General features: G+C 37.2%; 1 protein-coding gene across 2 annotated transcripts in view; it reads left to right on the top strand.

The window, feature by feature from the left end:
• The window catches only part of RANBP9 (RAN binding protein 9), a 41,848-nt gene that overhangs the window by 10,257 nt on the left and 15,148 nt on the right, over nt 1–16,443 (top strand). For both annotated transcript variants that reach the window (XM_082499514.1, XM_082499513.1), the window contains exons 3-4: nt 11,685–11,737; nt 13,690–13,857. In XM_082499514.1, the coding sequence (XP_082355640.1) occupies nt 11,685–11,737; nt 13,690–13,857 (221 nt within the window). The remainder of the gene's footprint in view (nt 1–11,684; nt 11,738–13,689; nt 13,858–16,443) is intronic.

Below are 16,443 nucleotides of genomic sequence, written 5' to 3'. Positions count from 1 at the left end.
CTGTTTCTTTCTTTCATTTTCCCAGTGCTCTGTAAACCTTCTGTAAATCAGAAACAGTATTCAAACTTTTTTATTTTGCTTATAGTATTGTATAGAGATATTTTGAAAGAGTAGCTTCTCAATACTGCAGCTTCAGTGGAGGGGCATTTATGAGTTTATCGGTCCTGTTCCCAAAAGTTACCTCTGCGAGATTTCTTTGCTGTGAAGAACTTAGGTGTGTAGTTGCTTTTGTCACACTATGAAGACCTAGTTATTTTTAAATCAAGACAATAGAAACTAGTGTTTCAAGTAATGTTTTGCTTTTAATTTTAGGAGCACCTGTTACGGTTGTGTTTTTTATTCTTTAAACACTTTTTAAAAACTGGCCTGCTGCTGTCAGTTAAGATGTTCTTATTGTGATTTACTAGTGATGCACATGTCTATTCCTGAAATGTATTTCTGCCTGCTTAGTTTGGAAGTCAGCTTTTTTTGAAATGATGTATTTCAAAAGGTGCCCATGTGTGTGGATGTCGTTTTACATAGCTTCTCTAACAATTTACCTTAGACCTCTTTGTGTTGCTTTTTAGTAATTTCTCATTCAGTCAGCTGCTCAGGGCAATCCTACAAAAGTAGAAAATACCTTTGAACAAAGTGTTTCAAGGTTCTGTAGTTTAAATGGTTATTTGTGAGGTGTACATAGCTAAGACTTGTGAATTTGCCTGCTGAGATTGCTTAAAAAAATTGGAGGGGTACTTCTTTCAGTTAATGATAATACATGCTGCCTTGTCCTTGCTTCAGCCTGGTGACCTTTTTTTAGTGTCACTTAATGAAATATTAGCTGCATGATGAGCTATGTTCATTTTTTTCATTGCATAAGATAGTGTAGATGCTGGGGAATACTGTGCACAGAGCCAAAGCCAAATCTAGCTTAGCTAGTAAAAAGCAGGAGTCAACACGTGGAGTGTCAGTGGGTGTGATGTGTGTATCTCTGGACCCTGTTTTCAGATCCAAGAGGTCTTTGACTAGATGCAGTGTGGATCTCTTATGGATCAATGTTATGCTGCATTCACACTAATAAATTCTTCTGTGATAAGTAAATTGGAGAATTTGATGCAGAAATATATAAGTAGGTCTGTAGGAACCACCTTGTGTCTGATAGGGTTTATTAGTTCTTTCTCATTGCCTTTTGTGGTTCACCTGCCTTGCTCCATGTATGTTTTTACCAGTTTTTGTCTTTACTTGGCATCTGGTAATGGGAACAGAGTTCAGGAAGACCATATCTGTAGAGGACCAGCATGGAACTAATAGGGTCAATTAGTTAAAACGCTTTACTGTTTCAAAAGCAACTATTCTCAAGGCCTGAGCCTAGCTGTGGAAGCGCTACAGCTGTATTTTATAGCACTGGTTAAAATAAACCTTAGAGTACCTGAGGCACCTCAGATATCTATCTGCAGGTACAGCTTTCAACTTTCATAAATGAACTCAGCTTAAAGTATTTAGGCCATGTACTATGTTTTATGGGCAAGTCTAACAGAATTCTTGCTTGTGTGCTCTACTTAGCATGACTTGCCTCAAATCATCAAAACTGTTTTACTAAAAACCTAGTGTAGATTTTTTTTTTTTTTTTTTGCTACTATAGCACTTGATGGCACTGCTCCTGGAATATGACCTTGCATGTCTCAAAGTTGAAGGGCAATCACAAAGATTATTCTCCTCCTCTGAAGGAGCACAGCTCTTTTTAGTACAGGGCATGGATATGGCGCGGGTTCCAGCATGGCTTGTCATAGCTGTCTGTACGTGAGACAAGCATTGGTTTTGTCACACTAGTAACCTGGGTCATTAAATTCTTTATGCATTTAGGAGGGGAACAGTCTTGAGTAGGAATTTGAAGGTGCATAATACGTTAATTTTGCAGGTGTTCATGATGATCAGCTTCTAGGCGTTATGGACACATTGAAGAAAGCACGAAAGCAGGCTTACTAGGAAGTAAAAAATGAGTATGGAGGTTGGTGTTGCAGAGCAGATGAAGTGAAGTTGCTTTTTGATACCTCAATGAGGGCTGATAGGGCCATGCAGCAACTGACAGTAACAGGTGAGAAAAAGGGAAGTGAGAATTAAGGTTAATAGAAGTAATAAGGTTGAAATGTCATTCAAACAAAAACTGTCTTGGTACTTGCACAGCGTTTGGCACAGAGAGTCCTAAGATCTGTTATGTGCTGTTGCAGTACAGATATGTGAAATAATTATCTTAAATATTTTTAAATTCTTCTTAAAAGTGCTAACTGGCTGTCATGTTGCTCTGTAAATAAATATTTTCTGTTGTTCTTTATTTCTTCAGTTTTCTTCCTTAATTTCACATCTCCTTTTGCAGTCTGAGGACCTTTGTTTATTTACATTTTCCTTTTATACTCTTGCTTTGTTTTGTTTGGCTTCATGTGGAACATTGTGGACAGTGATGTGAGTGATTGGAGATGATAACAGTAGATGAGTAATGGCTGTAAGTATGGGGAACAGTACCAAGGTGGTGATTAGAAAGCATGGTAGGAAGGAGAATACTAACTGCAATAAATTATAACTGCATCTCTATTGAAATCCCCAGTTAATTTAAAAATAAGTAAATACGTATGTGTGTCAGTTAAAGCAGGGTACTGCAGCAAGTACTGTGGAAAATTCTGATATGATTGGGGAAGCTAAACAGTCATAGCTTTAATTTAAACCTTTATAAGCTATTTACACAGTCCTCATTTGTAATTGATCTATCAGAGAACCAGAAGTAATGTATGTAGCTTTTATTCTGTAATTTCTTAATACAGTACTCAAGGGAATAAGATAGGCTTTGTGTTGCCTTTTGCATATAACTCTCTAATTTCAGTTTCATCTAAATTTCTAGAATAGAAGCTTAATTAAAGCAAACTACACTGACAGTCTAGGAATGGGAATGAACAAGGGTGTGCTCAGTCTCTTCTGGACCTGTTCTTGTAATTTGGAGATGTAAGCCCTTAGTTTCTAAATCTGTTATAATACTATACCCTCACTTTCCAAAAATGATCACTATGGTGGCTATTCTGTTGGCTAGCTAGGTGTATCCAAATGAGACTTTCTAGTCTTTCTCAAATGTTGATTTCAGTTTTCTTATGCTGCGTTTTAATGAGTTCATTTACACTAGTCTTTTACATATTTAGGTCCTCTGGCTTTGTGTAAAGAAGTAATGCACGTGCCTTAGAGCCCCACAGCTAATACTTTATTTCAGATAACAGTTAACATTTCCCTTTTTTTGCACAACTAAATACTTGCATGATACTGTCATAGTTTATGTAAACTACAAGTCTGATAGCTTTGTGCTGTTGCTTTGGGCATCCTTTGATGGTGAATAGTCTTCTATAAACTGTCTTGGTTGAGAGTCTGTGTGCTTTGCTGTAACCTTAGGTTGCACTCTTTAGCATTTAGTACTAGGCATGTATACTCCGGTTCCGCTTTCCGAGGGGCTGCAAGGGTATCTGGCTTTCAGAAGCAAAATGCTATTCCAGTATTTTATGTTATAAAGAGCATATGTGTGTATAATTTGATGAGTGATCATCAATTTCTACATAAATTTCAGTCTTAGGCTTGTTGGTTCTTGTGATGAATCTCTTCATTTCCAGTCTGGGAAATGGTTTTTGAATGTTTCCAATTCTTACTCTAAACCACTGTTTGAAGACTTTCTGGTGATTTGGCCTTGAGGAGAAGTAGTCTCTTGAACACTCCTTGAGTTTGCTTCCCTTGTCCCAGTTTGTGGCTCTTTGTGTCAGCTTCATGGTAAACCCTGTTGGGTAGCTTGTTCTCCAAAAGTTGGCCTCAAGAGTGAGTTATTTTTCAGCTAGGTTTGTTCCCCAGTATGGCTGTTTGTATCGCTTCATGACTAGCTATGGCAGCAAAAGAGGGGAGAACCTGGGGCAGAAATGCATCTGGGCCCAGGAGGGTGGGAATGCTATTTTTGGTCGTGGTACCAGCTTATGCCCACTTAATTTAGGTTTAAAAACACCCTTTTGGTTTTTTAAATCTTTCACCAGGAGAGACTTTTTGTCTGTTTTTTTGTCCCAGGGAAAAAGCCTTTAGCCTCAGTGTCTTGAATTTCTGTCCGTTCTTTATCTCAATCATTGATTTGTAAACATAATTGCTAGCAACGAGCAAATGATAGTAATGCCATTTACTTCTAGACAGTCTTTGTTGCTTTTAGAACAGCTGAGGAAGATGTATGCTTAAAAATGCAAAATCCTCTAAGAAGATGTGCTTTATTTTTTTAAAGAATGAAAACAAGAATTGGAAGTGGTAAGCCATCTAGGAGAAAAAAAAAAAAGAAAGCTAAGTTTAGAAAGGCTTTAGTCTTTTAGCAGATAGCACTTAGCTTACGCTTCTGTGAGCGTGGTTAAGTCTGTGGTGTGGTTGTACTGATGCAGATCTTCATGGGCGTGCTTTATATTGCACGTGTAAGTTCTGCTAAACGTTCTGCACTAAAAATGTTACTGCGGCAACTCACACAAGTAATCAGTGTGCTTTTTGGTAAAGCAGTGTTAATAAGACTTCATACACTTGTTGGATTATGGCGCTTTTTTAACACTGGCCATGCAATCAGTCATCTGTTATTTTGGCAGTTTCTTGTAGTCCGTGTTGTGTATGTGATGAAGTGAGTGAAGAAATAATAAAGGAAAAACTACCCCAAACAAACAAATACCATAAGAATTAAGTTTGAGTTTTCATGACACCTGTGCCTATGGTTTAGCCTGAGCTGTTTTAGTGCCTTTGAGTGATATTTGTGAAATAAAAATGCTTTGTTGCCTTCTAGATCCTGTGTGTGTAACTCTTTAAACAAAACCCATACTTCTTTTATTGCAAATTATTTCTGTTACAGTAAGTTGTTTTTTCCTTGAGCATCCAGTATACCCATTTTCTTGTTCACAACAAAAGCATAAGCCAATAAACAAAGTACAGAACATCGTCAGTTGCTGTTTTGTTTGTACTTTTTGTACACTGCCAATCTAATGTAAAAACTTTCTGCTGTCTTAAGACCTATTTTTGTAGTTTTGATATGTCCTCAGCAGTTATTTGTTACAATAAAAGGCATTTTTTACAACAACATACAAACTTAATTCGGTCTCTATTTACATGTGTCTTGTGGCATTACTAGCAGAGTGCTTGTGTATAGAGTAGAGTCTGATAAAGTCTTAAGTAGCTTTCTTGCATTAGTGCCTTCATTTGAATTGCAGCAGTTGCAAGAAGAGATTGCATCATGAATCAGCAAGTGTATCTTTTCTTAACTGTAGCAGTTTTTACCTGAGTGTACCAGAGCAGACATTTAACAGAAATGAACAGCAATGAAAAATGTGTAAGAGGATTATTTGAGGTTTGTGTTTAACTGGTCAGAAATACGTGGAACTGGAACAAGGGAGTCTTATTTCTTTGTTGATGTTTTCTAGAAATTAAGATTTCTAATTTAAAAAGAAAGTCAAGAGAACACATTTAATTTCTTGGTCTCTGCTTCTTGCAAAATATGTTGTTATTTGTCTTATGAGGTTCATTCGCATAAATGTAGTGTATAGATGATGATCTTGCTGCAGACTGGACTTGCATTATATTATTGTCTATGCAACTATTCTGACAGTATGGTCCCCAAATTGCTTTAGGCCTTAGGGAGGAGTGTCATGAGACAGAAATTGTGCAACCTCAGAAAGTGAGAGGGATGTCAGTAAATGGCAATCTTTCTAGGAACGTTAGAGGAATCACAAACAAAATGTTACAGGAATAGCAGTTTCAAGCACTATGCAAGATGACTGCCTGATTCCCCCCCCCCCCCCCCCCCCCCCCCCCAACTGGATTCATTTGAAACCTGGGTTTATCATGTTCAAAATACTGTTTCCTTGGAAACATTCCATAAAATTAAACTTGTTTTCAATTTGAAATGAAAGACTCAAACTGTCTGTGGCATATTTTGCAACATTTAAGTAGAGAAAAATTTAACAGCTCATTTTTTATTGTGATTGTGCTGACAATAAGAATCTTGGATTAGCATATTCCTACAAAATTTTAATGCCGAGTAACTATTAAAGGTGAAGTTTAGATACTTTTTTACCGTGCTGTATTTCTGACCTTATAGTATATTGTCAGTGAAGACGGCATAGAAAACTGTAGGAGAACATTACTCAAAACATTTGACATCCTTGCAAGTTAGTCAGTTGCAAAGGCTTCTTAGAAGATCATTTAGCCTTGAAATTCCTACAGATGTTGCAGTTTTTTCTACTTGTACCCCTTGCTAAGAAACAAACTTAATAGTAAAACAGGCTGTGCCTATTGTATAGGCTACAATTTTTTCAGAGTGTTGGTTTTACTTTTCTTAGTAGTCAATGCATTCAAAACATTAGGATGATCTCAGTTGCATTATCTGGAAGTGTAAACATCTGTTAGTGCTTGGACTTAGGTTCCTTACAGATATTATGGTAACTTAGGTTTTAAGACCGTATGGTTGAAGTTGCTTTCTTTAAATATATAGCATGTAGGTGATAAGATACCAGGTTGATTATTTACTTTCATTATCACCGAAACAGCTTGGATTTCAAAGCATGATGTAGCAGTTCCCCAGGTTATACGGTCTTTAATAGAACGTGTAGACACCGTGGAAGTCAGAAGGAATTTGACTTGTTGCAGGTAGCAGGTTGCTAATGAAATCTCTGTAGTAGGGAGGCTATTACAGTTTTATTACTTAAAGATATGCTAAATTATTTTACTTGTCTTCATTACAAATACAGTATGGAATATTTGGGCTGTGTGGGGGGGGTTGGTTTGTTTTTTTAACTAGAGAAATGGTTATTTAGTACTTAAATTTATCTTTAGCCACTAGTAAGCTTTCTGAGGGACCTGTGATTTAGTATAGTTTTTGAGGTTATGTATTCCTCTTTATGAAATGGGCGGGATCAAATATAATTAACCTGAATTCTGATTGTTATCAACTTCCATATTGAAAGATATTCCATACACGTTCAATACAGTGGCTAAAAGATCTAATGGAACAGTTTCACGTAAAAATCAGAATTGTGTATGGTTTTTTTTCTTTTTCCTTATATTTTAGCAGTTTCCAGTTCTGTACCATCTCTTATTGCTATTTTTTCCTTCTATTTGGTTCTGCTTTTTTTTATTTCTCGCACTTAGTCTATTCAGGCATCCAAGTAGAAACTTTAGGCTCCAGCAAAAATGTGAATTTAGCTCTTTGACTGGAAAGATACTTGAGGAGAAAATAGTTATTGTGAACTTGCTGCTTGTTATACGTTTCACTGCACAGAAGCCTAGGCTTTTCAGTCTCTGTTGGGGGGGGAATAGATATCATGGTGCCTGTGTGACATTGACTTTTCTTTGTCTTTGTGGCAAAAAGTTGAATCTTCAACAAATTTTGAACTCTGTAGTTTTGCAATATTCCTAAAAATTTCTATACTATTTGCACTTGTGAAATGTAAACTAGAGGATGTGCTGAGACATTAAAATGGTAATCTATATCCTAAATGAACTGGAACAAGAATAAATACAATTTGAAATGAAAAATGAAGAGTATGTAAGATGTGCTTGTTTTCTTGGTCCTTAATACTAATTTGGCTGCACTTTTAAATCAGTTTTCAGTCTCTCATTTTTCATCTCTCATGGGTTGATTTCATGTATTCCATGAGTGGTTTTACATGTTGTTTATAATTTTAAGAGCTCCTGTAAGACGTGAGCACTTTAATGAGGTGACAAATAGCAACTGGTGGGACTGAAATGCTCGGAGAGAGGGGCTTAATAAAAAGGGTCCCGGGCCACTTCCTGCCATTTGCCTAGGTAAGTCTTTCTCCCACCGCAGCAGCCAAGGATGTTTACGGGTGGAGAGCTGAGGTGGAGGCACCGTCCACAGGTATGGAGGGAAATGACGAGGGAGGCGGCATCAGAACCATGCCATTATTCACCCTCTCCAATCTCTCAAACCACCCTGTGTTGTGGCCACTTTTGGAAGGTGCAACATGTCGGAGTGAACGTGCTGCTTCCTGGTGTTGACACCTCTGTTTCCCCGGGGCTGCTGTTATGGCATGACATATTCTAAGTGGACCTGTTCTTCCTGTCTGTGGCAGTCTCCTAGACCAAACCCGTTCGTGTGACAGGACAGCAGGAGATGCATCATGAACTGACTGAGAACGGTCTGCGCCTGTATTGTACCTGGGTGCTAGCCTGTCTGCTTCTTGTGCTGCCCTGCATTTTTATTGTAGACTAAGGGAGAAAAACTTAAATGCATAGCTCTGCTTCTGTTTTTCTCCTGATTGTGAGATGCATAATATATAAACCTTAACGAAGCAAATAAGAGGACAATTTATGTAATTCCTCCCACTCAAGTCTTCTTGCAGACATTGACTCTGGACCTAAATATGGGCTAAGCTTCTTTAAAAAAAAAAAAACAAACCCAAAAACCAACAACCAAAAAAACCCCACAAACCAAAAAAGTTTTTTCTTAAGCCTGTGAAGCTTACAGGTGCCTTGTGGTTTGGCATAAATACGACTCCTGTGGATGAATTTTAGAGCATCTAAAGCCTATCTCTTGTGGTACTGTTTTCCCCACTCAATTTATAGTGTACTGCATCTAGTTGAACATGAGATTAGCTATCCATCAACTATAACAGATAATAAATTAGCTTAATTAAGGAGCCTTTAATTTCACTCACTTCCAAACCATAAATTGTAGCCATTCCTTTTTCCTTTTGAAAGACATCTGTAATAAATGTGTTCATTATTTGAAATGTTTTAATCTAACTTTGCTGGAGTTTCTATGAATACCATGTCTCCTTCATGAAATGGTGTTAACGTTGCAAGTAATTATAAGTTATTCCCAGGGAAAAATACATACTGTTGAACATCTGTGTTCTTACTGAGATAGTGTCAGTGCCTAGTGACTTCTAGTTGTTGCTAGCAGGTAAAGAGTCCTTGTTTCCAGCTGTATCAAATACAGTGGGTCCGTGTTTACAATTGTTACTGAGTTAGAGGGGGATCAGAAGTTATATCTGAGGGAGAAAAAAAAGGTGGTACCAAAATGTTACCTAGATGATGATTTTCTATCAAGTGTATCACATTTTTGTGTAACCTTTATCTTTTCTATAAGAATACTGAAATGCAACTTTATTGGGGTGAAGGGTTTTTTAATATGACTTGCGTTGAAAGGCTTGTTGCAGTCAGTGGAGTTAAGTTACCTAAAATTATTTTTAAGAATAAATTTCCTTTCTTTAATAAATTCTCCTTAACAGGACACTTTACAATAACGGATTTTCAGTCTTTACACGGGAATCCTTCATGCATCAAACTCCAGACTATGCTAATAACAATTCTGCCTTTATGGTTAAAAAAAAAATCAAGGGTTTTCCACTTGTTGCTTTCATTTATAATTGTTTTGTTGACTCTGCTGCTGTAGTGGTGCCTCAGTAATGTAATTAGCAATGCAACAAAGACTAATTCTTTTGTTTGTTGCCCTTTGCTTCAGCTCTTTGTTCTCTCTAAATGTAGTATCTGCTTTATATGTTCCATTTCATGTTGTTGGTACATTGGAGGGAGATGAAGATGGGTATCATATGTTAGAAATTATCAGAGAAGGGCTCTGTAAATATCAAACGTAGAAGCGGTTAAGGTAACTGTTGGAAGTGATCAATAGAAAAAAACAAAGCCCAATACACAGTTAAGCATATGACTTCTGAGATTTCCTGCTCAGTTTCATTCTATATGAAATGTATTTAAAATAGCAGATTAACCTGTAGGTCCTAGTAGAATAGTTGCTTTAAATTTGCATTTTATGAGATGGGAATACAAAGGTCATGTCTGTTCTCCTGAACCGTTTTCAAATTGTCATGGGTGAATTCTTTTTTCTTTTTTCATATAGTTTATTAATTATTTTGTGATAAATTCATGTTAACTAATTGAACTAGTGACAAAATTATTTGCATGTTTTGCTAAGCTAGGAAATATTAGGTTTAGGTAATTCTTGGATGCTTTCTTTTAGTTGGGGGGTTTAGTTCTTTTTGGAGGGAGGGATGAAAGCCTCGCTTTTCATGATGGTGTTTTGTTTTTTTTTTGTTTTTTTTTTTTTCTTGGTCATGAAATAGCTTTTGCTTAAGAAACAGAAGTAAAACTGATTTTACTAACTTCAAATAGTGTGATTTTTGGGGGAAGGGGTTATTAATTTCAACTTTCCAGTATTTGATGTTAAATTACAGAATCACAGAATAGTCAGGGTTGGAAGGGACCTCTGGAGATCATCTAGTCCAACCCCCCTGCCAGAGCAGGGTCACCTACAGCAGGTCGCACAGGACAGCGTCCAGGCGGGTTTTGAATGTCTCCAGAGTGGGAGACTCCACAACCTCTCTGGGCAGCCTGTTCCAGTGCTCCTCTACCCTCAAAGTGAAGAAGTTCCTCCTCATGTTAAGATGGAACTTCCTATGTTCAAGCTTGTGCCCATTACCCCTCGTCTTATCAATGGGCACCACTGAAAAAAGACTCCTCCCGTCCCTCTGGCACCCTCCCTTTAAGTATTTGAAAGCATTAATAAGATCCCCCCTCATTCTTCTTTTCTCTAGACTAAAGAGACCCAAGTTCCTCAGCCTTTCCTCATAGGAGAGATGTTCTAATCCCCTAATCATCTTCGTAGCCCTTTGCTGGACCCTCTCCAGCAGATCCCTGTCTTTCTTGAACTGGGGAGCCCAGAACTGGACGCAGTACTCCAGATGCGGCCTCACCAGGACAGAATAGAGGGGGAGGATGACCTGCTGGCCACACTCTCTTTGATGCACCCCAGGATGCTATTGGACCTCTTGGCCACCAGGGCACATTGCTGGCTCATGGTCATCCTGTTGTCCACCAGGATTCCCAGGTCCCTTTCCACAGAGCTGCTCTCCAGGAGGTCAGCCCCCAACCTGTACTGATGCGTGGGGTTATTCCTCCCCAGGTGCAGTTGTTAACAATTGTACTGGACTTTATTAAAAATACTTTTGTAAAGCTGACCTTGGGGCTTTATTGAACTAGCCATAACTTGTTTAAACTCAAGATTGGTGGTCAGTATAATAAAAGTGTTTTCCCTCTAGTTTGCCAACAGCTAAGTAACATTGCTGGTAAATTCCTTAAGATGGCATTCTTCTCTGTGTTCCAGGCCTTTAATGTTTTAGTCTGATCTTTTCATAAGTGTTGTGCGAGGATGCATTTTGCTGCTGAAACAATGTACAGTTTTGAATGTATTTTGTAAAATTGTAATTCTGTAATGTGTAATTTTGTAAAAAACTCATTCCTGTTTGTCTGCAAAACGTGATTGTGTACATTGAAGGGGATGAGATTGGTATGTGTGTAGCTTTACCCCTACTTTCAAAATAAGATGTGGCCTTTGGCTTTCTTCATTCGTGCCTTAAGCTTTATGGCTAATAGCAGTATTCTCCATTGATAACTTAGGATGCCTAAAAGAGAATAGTTGTCCCTACCTCTTGCAGGGACAGAATCTGCCTATATACAATATATACCAGGAATTACTTTTCGGTTTCCTTGCTGTTGTGCCAGTATTAAATGACCTCTCAGCAGCTTAATTGGTTTATGATTAATCAGCACAGTGGTTCTTGACAATATCCCACATAGATATGTATTTTTGTAAAAGACATAAATTTCTTTTTTTTTTTTTTTCTTCATTTTTACAGTTACATGGGAATTGGGCTTTCAGCACAGGGTGTGAACATGAACAGACTACCAGGTATGTTTCAGTATTTGTTGTGTTTGGTAAATTGCTTACATTGGTAAATTGTGTTTTTAAAATATGCTTGTCCTTGATTAGAAGGTTCTGGTAAGCAACAGAGATTGTATCATGACATCTTTGTTTTATCTGTTATCTAAATTAAGTAAAGCTTGCAGCTAAAAAGTTTAGCTTTTTATTAATTATTTTACTATACATTTGCTCCTGTACTACTTTCCTCAACTCCTAGTGTTAGTTATAACATTATGCAGATGCTTTTTTAGCAGATGCATTTTAAAATTTTCATCATGTTTAATGATAAAAAATAAGCTATAGATTTCCTTGATCTGTAAACTGAATTTCTAGCAGTAAAGATGAGCTACTATGATAAAAACTTTCTGTCAAATGTGGAGTGAGCTCTCCTACTGTCAGTTTCTCTACCATTACCTTTCCAACCTTAATATTAAGGATGGTATAGCGTAGTTTTAAGTTTTGACTGTTCTGTTGACCTGCATGGTCTAGAGATGCTGTCTTGTTAACAGTTGTCTGCAGTATCTCTGTGTAGTATTTAAAGTAGTTTTGTGTGTGTGTGTATGTTGGTTTTTTTTTTTAATAGATCTTTAAATGTAAAACAAATCCAACCACAAAATTGGAATTGTCACTATTAGCCAAGTATAAAATTATGTTTAATTGACCTTAGAGTATCCATATTCTGTTTCTTTTGCATTGCTATTTTCTCACCCAAATGTTCTGTTAGAGATCCTTATGATGATGGCAAGTCCCAGTTACACTGTGAGCCCAGCTAAGGGTGATGAATTATTAGTGGGTGGCATTAAGTTTATTTTCAGTATGATTTAGGATGCATTGCAAATAATTATCCAAGCTACTACTAATCAATGTAACTGTGATTTATTGAGAGATGCTTAACGTAGTGCCAGCTACTGATGATACAGATTAAGGGCCTAAGTATGGAAAATACTTTCAAATTAACCTGTTACATAGCAGCTTGACAGAAGAAGAATAAACCCACAACCTTTTACTCTTCAAAAATGATCTTGAGTTGCCAGTATAAATTCTTACAGTCAGAATGGGCACATATATATATGAAATTTGGTGATTTGTGTTAAAGATCATGCTTTCTATTATTTTGAATAGGCTTTTAATAGATCTGTATGGTGCCTGAAATTTTTCTTTTTCTGTGTATTTTTGTTTAGTATTGAATTGAAATGAGCACATATTAAAATTGCTTGCTGTGAATTTCCTTGAGTAGTGTAACTATATGAAGCTTCTTAACTAGTTCTGCAGCTTCTTCACCTGCAAAATTAGCACTATATTTGCATACATAATGATTTGCCTGCTGGCTGTGACTTTCACCTGTATTGATAATTATTTTTCCTTCTTTTTTTAATTTTTAGGGGCACCAAAGCTAGTGACGCTATAGTCTGGAGATTCTGCTATTATGCAGAGACTGCTTGCTGCTGAATAGTCATTAAGAATAATCAGGAGTAGAAATGTGTTTCCTCAGAGATGCATGTTTGGGTTTTAGCCAGGAAGAATTTGATTATGACATATGGTAGCAATAGTTTTGCAAGATGAAAGGGAAAACAGGAGAATCTTCATTGCTTTATTGGGACATGTCAAATCTGCATGTAGCTTTTCAAATTTCAACATTGTAGCTGATCATGTTTTTGGTGTTGATAATTTTGTGTTTTCACTTAAAGAGAAAAATGTGTTATCTGAATTTGAATTATCTATTATGTACTACAAATGGAATTACCTGTTCAGCCATTTTGATAAAAGATGTCACTTTTTTTAAATGAAACAGGTTTTTTTAGATAAGAAATCTTAGAAATCAGAAGCTAAGCATAGTGATTAACTGTATTGACCTGGTTAGAATATGCTAACTTCGCACAGTCTTTCCATTATTTCATAATAAAGGAAATGACTAAATTGCAAATGCTTTTGTTCTCTAGGTTGGGATAAACATTCATATGGTTACCATGGAGATGATGGACATTCATTCTGTTCCTCTGGAACTGGACAACCCTACGGCCCAACGTTTACTACGGGTGATGTCATTGGTTGTTGTGTCAACCTTATCAATAATACCTGCTTCTACACAAAGAATGGACACAGCTTGGGTATGGAGAAACGTTATCTTTAATGATAACATTATGTCTGTAAGTCTGTTGTAAATCTGAAATTCTTTGTCAGGAGCAAAGTGTTTGAGTAGTTCTTTTGATAGTCTCGTAATCTATGAATTAATTCAAGAATTAGGAAGACTAATTTCTTGCGTGCCATTTCCACTAGCATTCTTTGTGAATTTGGAAGGATTTGTCATAGCATCTCATTCCGTAGGAGTGGCATTTATGAAGTCTGCTACTAAATCCACAAATAATACTTGACGTTTATAACAGAGTAATAGATACAAGAGAATTGGAGAAATGGAGAATGGATATAGCTAGAAGTCATTGCTGCTGTGCTGGGGACACCTAGCCTTTGCTAAAACCTTACATCAAATGGGCAATCTTTTGAACATATGTTGGAGGACAGTGTCTTTTGGTTTCCCAGCCTGGAGTCATGCATAGGTGGGCTATAGCTATGAATTATACAAGTGGTGCTAAAATTAAGTCCATTAAATCCTTGTGGTAAATTTTAGCATTATGCAACACTGCAAGACAACTTTTGAGTTTGAAGATGGCAGGAACAGGTAGAGTTAAAATTTTTGATGCTATATATGTAATGATATATATTGTGTGTATATATAATATATATATACAATTTAATGAGCAAAGATACAGAGTGTAAAGAAAGAATAAGAAAAAAAAATCTATTTCCTGCATTAAGGAGAGAGCAAGGGCTTGGGAAGAGATCTTGGAATCGTATAGAGTAGGAAGTTTCAAGGGATAAAGTTCAGAAAGAAGAAATAAGGTTTTGTTACGGGTAGAAACGTGATGAGGAAAAGTGAGGCTAGCTTGAAATGAAAGAAGAGGCTATTGAGATAGGGACTCTTGAAATTGCTGTTCTGTTGCCTCACATTGCCAAACATGAGGAGAGTTTGGAAAGTAGTAAGGGGAAGGATGTGGTTTAAATTCTCCTTGTCTCTCAGAACAAGATTGCTTGTTTGTTTGCTCAGGCCCTGAGCAAACAGATCTAACTTTGGAGTTGTCTTGCCCCTGCTCAGAGCAGGACTTAGATGCCTCCAGAGGTCAGTTCCAAGTAATCACTTCTGTGATTCTATTCTATCGTGATTTAAAGTTTCTTCTGAATTGAATGAGTCTACATACCTGGACTTAATACCTTGACACCTGTGGCAGTGGGACACTTGAACCATGCACTGTATACAGTTGTTTCTTTTGGCCCTGTTTCGGGGTATAGGTCAAAATGGAAGATAACAGGCTCCTGTTGTGTTTACCCTAATCTTTAACTGGGTTAAAACTGAGAAGGGTAGTCTTGCCTTATTCCCTTTTGGAACTAGTAACAGTGTGCCTGCAGGTAAGTTGGATCAGACCAGAGAGACGCTTGTTTTCTGACTGTCCGTGTGTTCACATGCATGAAAGAGCTAAGGAGGGAGGAGCAGAACCTTCTCTTTCAGTGGAAGTCTTAAAGCAGACTGGATTAGGCCAACTGTGAAACAACACTCAAAAATGATTAAAATCTGTTTGAAGAGGAGAACAGAATGGCATAGGTGAGGAGAGGCTAGTAAAATGTCATCTGTCACAGACAGAGTGTGACAAACACGTTATGGATTTCAGAAGGAAACCTGACAGCTGTTCTGCTGCCGTGGGCTTTGCTAGCGTGAATTTCTCACAGAGGAAAATCAATTCTGTGTTCAGGAGGAAAAGAAATTAGAAATTTTGGCTGTCTTGCTGAGGTTTTGCTGCTGCTGGTTGTCCAGAATTCCTATGCAATCGTGACTCGGAGGACATTTATGTTTCTTCTCTGGGCCACAGATGTACTCGTGGATATCTCTGGCTCAGCCTGGGATTTGATGCTGCAAAAAGGGATAAGCAGTTACTTATGCAAGCATGAAATTCTGGGCTGAAAAAAAAACAACCCAAAACCGAACCCATCAAAACCCCCAATACCTACATGTCAGTCATTTATCTATCTTGCCTACTGCCATGACTATTTTGGAAAAGGCTGAGCTGGATGTCAAAATGTGCCAAACAGAGAAAGTAGTAGTAGCTTAGAAAAAGTTAGGGAGTTAACAGGTAATAAATAAGACGATAGCTTTGAGATGTGACTGGAGGAAACAGGTTCACTCTATATGTCATTCATTGGTATCAAATTTGGTGAAGAATGGAGATGGAAAGCAGGGGTGGAGTTTAGGACAAAAGGTTAAAAGCTTTGTTTTAATCTTAAATCTGAAAAGGCAGTGATACAAAATAGGAGTTTGAAGGGATAAGTGGATTAAAATCATTAAGCACTTGTAAAAAAAAAAAAAAAAAGAAAACAGAAATACTTGCAACAATAAGGGAAACTATGAAATACTGTTACCATTTGGCTGTCAGAAGGAGATTTCCTGATCTTTATTTTTTTTAACTGAAGGCTGCTTTCCCCCACTCCCACAATAATTGCTTGAAGTTCCTAAAGTGTATAGTGGTCAGACTTTTCTCTAATCCTGAGACAGCAAAATCACTGCCTTGGTCTTATGGGTAGATAGATGGTTGTAATTATATAACAAGACACTAAGCTCTTCTGTTTGAAAACCAAAACAAAACACA

This window comes from Vanellus vanellus (assembly GCF_965231255.1).
Source record: "Vanellus vanellus genome assembly, chromosome: 2".
In the NCBI taxonomy this organism is placed as follows: Eukaryota; Metazoa; Chordata; class Aves; order Charadriiformes; family Charadriidae; genus Vanellus; species Vanellus vanellus.
This window is presented reverse-complemented; position numbering and strand designations above follow the sequence as displayed.